Below are 5,324 nucleotides of genomic sequence, written 5' to 3'. Positions count from 1 at the left end.
CTGAACCAGGCTTCTCTCCATCTTCCAGTAGCAGTTGTCATAAATGGTTTTCTGGATCTGCAGGCTGGCAGTCTCCTCTCTGAGCTTGTTGTTCCTGGTCATGATGGTGTTGTAACGCACAGTGACCTGGGGAGAGCAAAGCGAAAGCTCTGGAACTGGTGGGGGACTGGAGGGGCTCAATTTGCTGCTTGAAGACCTTGACCAGGGCAGGGCCAAACACAGCCCAAGAGAGACCTGGCCCTGCACTGTCCTCCTCCCCAAGAGAGGAAAGGCAACAGAGGGCCAGGTTGATCACAAGAGAGACCTGGAGCTGGCTTTGTCCAGGGCAAGGTGGCTCCAGGCAGCCCAGTTTGATCACGGAGCAGGTGCAGACCCCCAGGCTTCTTGGCACAGCATAAGTGCTGCATTTGGGTCACCAAGCCTGAAGGAGCCTTTGAGATATTCTGGGAATGCTCAGGCCAGGGGAACAAGCCAGGTGCTGCATGCAGCTTGTGTCAAGCAAACACATTTGCACCACTGTGCCTTGTCCTGACCAGAAAGGTCCCAGGCCCCAATGTGACCCTACACATGTTCTCCAAAAGTCTCCAAAACTTTTCCTTACATGACTCAGACGCATCTCCAGTAACTCAATCTTCTTCTGCAGGTGTTTGTGGCTCTTTGCTTCCAACTCCCTCCAGTTTGTGTCTCTTTGATTCACTATCTTTTTTTCCAGCTCTACAACCTGCACACACACACAGAGGGAAAAAAAAAACCCAGGAAGTGTAATCTCCACCCCTACATTCTGGACTTTTGTCAGGACACAGAGCCAAAGAAAATCCCCTCTGTTGATCTGAACTACAGCAACCCTGTCATTAATGAGCTCTCAGTTATAGGAGCAGCTTTAATCCCAAAGGATCCCACCCTGCACATGCAGAAACATGAACTGTAACTGAGAATGGGGATTTTGTGCCATGAAAGAAGTGCAGCTGGTTTTGGAGGGAGCTCCAGCAGGTGCTGAACATGGCACAGCAGCACTTTGCAGAGTGGAAGAGGCAATGAGGATGGGGCTTTGGTAGAGCTATTGTGCTGGCCAGGCAGGGATCTGTGCAGTCCTCCCTGGGAATGAGTGGAGGAAAACTTCTGCCAGAAGTGGGGAGATTCTAGAGGAAATAAATCCAGGAAGAGTGAAGCAGTTGGAGAACGCTGAAACAGGGGGCAGGTGGGGGAGGGATGACTCAGGCAAGTCAGAGTTATCATCCCTGACAGAAAGCTAACACTGCTGGGAAAGCTCTGCAGCACCTCCAGCAATGGCAAACTATCCCAGCGTGTTCCCTGGAGTCCAGCTTGGGCAGCTGGCTCTGAGAACAGTGCTGAAGGGAACTGTCACTTCCATAGCCCACGTTTCCCTTGGCTTCCCACCTAACTCCTGCCCAAATCCAACCAGATCCTCAGGAGAAGGGATGGGGCATCCCTCAGATGCTGCTGTTCCTGTGTTTGCCACACCTCAGACAGCACCGTTCCAGTTTTACCTCTTTTCCAGGAGAATAAAAAGAAGTGAAGGGAGAAGGAGGGGGATGTTTGTGGTCCCAGGCTGGTGTGTGCCACCACATAGGGGTGCAGGGACCAGTGGGACAAGGCTGAAATTCCAACCTCACTTTTCCAGTCAGTGCTGTTGACTTGAATGGGAGCCTGGTTCTATTTGTCATTGTCATGTGTCACTTGCCAGGAGGAATATTCCAGGGCCTGAATTAAATGCGTTTTACACTGAGGAGTTTCAGCCACAGGTCTCACTCTGTGACTCTGCCCTGCTGTGCTCAGGCAGGGAACAGTCCAGATGCTCTCACCTGCTTGGCCAGGTCAGCTAACTGGGCTTTTCTTTCTTTGATCAGGGCATCATTCTGCATCCTGGTCTGCAAGAGGCTTCGGACCTTCATGCGATTCCTGTTTTCCACCAGCACGCTGCTCGGTGAATACATCTGGCTCAGCGTTAATGTCACATGTCTGTGCTCTTGCTTCAGATCAGCTATTGCTTTTCTGCAAAAATGGAACAACAAATGACATTTAGCACATCCCATCTGCCAGGGCAGCTCCTTACTCCTCCCTATCTCTGCTCTGTGGTCCCCAGATCTCTTTTTCAAAAAGGGATAGCAATCCCTTGATTGCTATCAAAAAAGAGGGAGCAATATTTTATATGGGCAGATGAGATAGGACAAGAGGGAATGGATTTAAGCTAAAAGAAGAGAGATAGAGATCAGATGTTAGGAAGAAATTCTTTGAAGAGAGAGGTGAGACCCTGGCACAGGGTGGCCAGAGAAGCTGTCCCATCCCTGGAGGTGTCCAAGGCCAGGCTGGACCGGGCTTGGAGCAACCTGGGATAGTGGAAGGGGTCCCTGCCTGTGGGAGTCTATAAATCAGTGATTTTGGCATGGAGGAACTTCCCAAGCTCCAGGCAGCCAAGCAGAGCTGTACTCACTCCTGAGCCTGCATTTGCCGCCAGATATCGGCGTCGAAGAATTTCCTCTTGTAGGCTTCATGATGGAAATGAGTCTGCAGGTGCCTGATATCCACTTTAGCCCTCATTTCCTTCTCCTTTTCGGGGACATCCAGGTCTGCTGATGCTTCTCTCCTCTGCCACAGACAAGGGAGGGTTTGGTCAGTCGAGCAAACTCAGCCAGCAGCGGCAGCAGCTGAGCAGCAGCAGCTCCAGCTCTTCCCTGGCACCTGAGTTCTCCATCACCACCCAAAACACACAGTGCTGGCTGAGCTGGAGCCAGCACCTCCATTCCAGGACAGGGAGAGACCTCTACCAGTGAAGAGGACAGGTGATGGCAGGTTGTCACCTCTTTTATCACCCAGCACAACAGCGAGGACCACGTGAGTCAGGACCAGAGCCGCTGGTGCTGGGGACATGGATGAGCCCAGGAGTGGAGCAGGAGTGGAGTGCTCCTGTCCCCAACCATCAGAAGGTGACTTCAAGCTGAGAAACTGCCCAGCAGTGAAGGGAGTTAGACCCACCACTACCTGTGTCCTCAGCTGGCTCAAATTCCCCAATTCTGCCTCTCCCAACACCCAAATCTCACCCAAATCTCCTCATTCCTGGCACAGGAGAAGCAGCCTCAGTGCTACCCAGCACCTTGCTGTCAGGAGCAAACCTGGCTCCCACTGCTGGATGTGTATTTCCACAGGTAAGATCCCCATAGCAGATCCTCCACAGACCCTGTGAAGTTCAGCTTTAGTTTGTCCTTCTGTTTTACCTTCATTTTCCCTGTCTAACTCTGCTGGTTGCTCTGTAGACGCCTCGTGAAGGGAACAAGTGAAACTCTGCAGGTGCAGGATTGCTTTCCAAGGGAAGAAATGAAACAGGAGTAATGGGGTGGCTGTGTCCTCCTGCCCATCCCTCAGCACCCGCTCGCGTGTTTGGCACATGAGGAAACCATCACAGATGGCTGCAAGAGGAATAAAAGGAGAGCATTTCTGGTGATGTCATCGTGAAATTATCGAGTTTTATAAGTAGGGGAAGAACAGATGGTTTGAGCTATTCCATCCCATTCAGTACCTGGGTTTCCATAGAAATTCCAGCGAGGCCAGTCCCCCCCACCCTGTGCCTGCAGAACACCTGGATTCAGCCCCTCTGTCCCACTGATGCCAGGAGGGCGCTGGAGTGGACCCTGCAGCCCTTACCCCCAGAGCTGGTCCCCAGCAACCACGCTGCAGTCCCTTGGGTGTCCCTGTGTCCCCTGACACTGCTCAGCCCCACACAGGGCACCTTCCTCTCCAGCCAGGAGACAGAACCACAGTGGCACTCAGGTTTTCCCCAAGATCCACCCCTACTTCCAGCAAGAAGCTCAGGAGAGGGAAGAACCTAGAAGAGAACTGGTCCCAGTCCCGTCCTGCACTGCCCCAGGTTCCATGGTTGCCACGGCAGCATCACCACAATGGAGTGAGGGTGGTGCCCCATGATAGACCAAGCAAGGAGTTGCTGGGACTCCAAATTACATGGACCAAAGGGGTTTCTGTGCCACAAAACCAGCCCTGAAGCTCCAACATCTCCCTGGCTGTGTGTCCACAGCAAGGAGAAACCCTCATTTGGAACTGAGCCATAACCTGGCATTCAAAGCCTTTTGCTCCAGCAGGAGCAGCCAGGGGTTCACCATCCCCAGCAGTGCTTCAGGATTAGGGCTGCTGCTCACTCCACATCCAGATTTTTGGCCTTCCAGCCTGGTTTTCATCTGTTTTATTCATAAAGAGACCACCACCGCCTCACTGCCACCACTGCTGGCATCCAGAGCAGCAACAGTTGGCACTGCCAAACTGGGGAAGTACCCTGGGGACAGGGACCTGTTAGGTGGCTGGTTAGGGGACAGATTGAGGCTTTATGCCCACTTCTCTCCTTCCTGTGCAGGGAAGCACACAAGAGCTGTGGACTGAGTCATAAGAGCCGTGATAATCCTTTCCCTGTAAGCCAGAGCGCGTGGCCGGTTCCTTCCCAGGGGCTGCACAAACGCTGAGATCCCTGGAGGGCAGCGGCACAGGGACTGTGTTTTGTAGCCCTGGAGATGCTTACTCAGCTGTGGGCTGAAGGAGAATAGAGCAGAGCTGAAGGTGAGCAGAGGGCAGCCTGTCCCAGTTTGCAGGGCTGCAGCGAGTTCAAAGCCACGAGCAAAATCCCCGAGCAGAGCATCAGCACCTCCCCATTATCCCGGAGACTTTGATGAGCTAACAGCCCAGCCACCAAGTTCCAGCCCAATTCCCAGCCAGACAGGCTCTGAGGAGGCATTTAATTGGAAATCATATTCATGGCAGAAAGCAGAATGCGGTGTTTGATAAGAAAAATCACAACTGAGGGCAGAGCCCTGCTGGGAAGGCACCGGAGCCTGAGGATCCCACCAGGGCTGGGGGAAGCTCCCAGAGCTTTTTGTGCTGTTCCTGCATGAGCAACAGCTCCGTGGGATAAAAACAGAACCTCTCCAGGGTGAGCTTGTCACTCAGTCCCAGTGGCTCTGGCTGTGTTACAGGGCACATCCCTTCTTTTCACCCTCAGCAGAAACAGGGCCAAACCCCCAGTTCACAATAAAAGTGGAGGTGCAGGGGTGAACATTATTTTTACAGAAACAATGCCACTCAAAATATTTTTTTTCCTTGGCTTAGACTAGTCCAGCCTCAAAATACAGCCCATATTGTCTGTCCTTTTTGTGTTCTTCTCCATGGACCAATTCTCAATTGTTTAGCAATGAACAAGTCAGTAAATAAAACTATTCAGGAGGGCTCTGATTTGGTAGAGTCTGTGTCTGTCTCCCTCATTGCAGAAACACTGATTTGACTAAAGAGGACTTTTTTCACCCAAA

At 52.2% G+C, this 5,324-nt stretch overlaps 1 protein-coding gene across 1 annotated transcript in view; it reads right to left on the bottom strand.

Annotated features, from left to right (window-relative positions):
• CCDC63 (coiled-coil domain containing 63) overlaps nt 1-3,239 on the bottom strand; it is a 7,139-nt gene extending 3,900 nt beyond the window's left edge. The window contains 5 exon segments of the mRNA XM_014308235.1: nt 2-126; nt 602-721; nt 1,824-2,013; nt 2,453-2,607; nt 3,234-3,239. Of these exon segments, the coding sequence (XP_014163710.1) occupies nt 2-126; nt 602-721; nt 1,824-2,013; nt 2,453-2,607; nt 3,234-3,239 (596 nt within the window).
• Between the last annotated feature and the right edge of the window lie 2,085 nt (nt 3,240-5,324).

Source organism: Geospiza fortis, unplaced genomic scaffold, assembly GCF_000277835.1.
Source record: "Geospiza fortis unplaced genomic scaffold, GeoFor_1.0 scaffold145, whole genome shotgun sequence".
Lineage (NCBI taxonomy): Eukaryota > Metazoa > Chordata > Aves > Passeriformes > Thraupidae > Geospiza > Geospiza fortis.
Note: the sequence above shows the minus strand (reverse complement) of the source record. Positions and strands in the feature narration are given on the sequence as shown.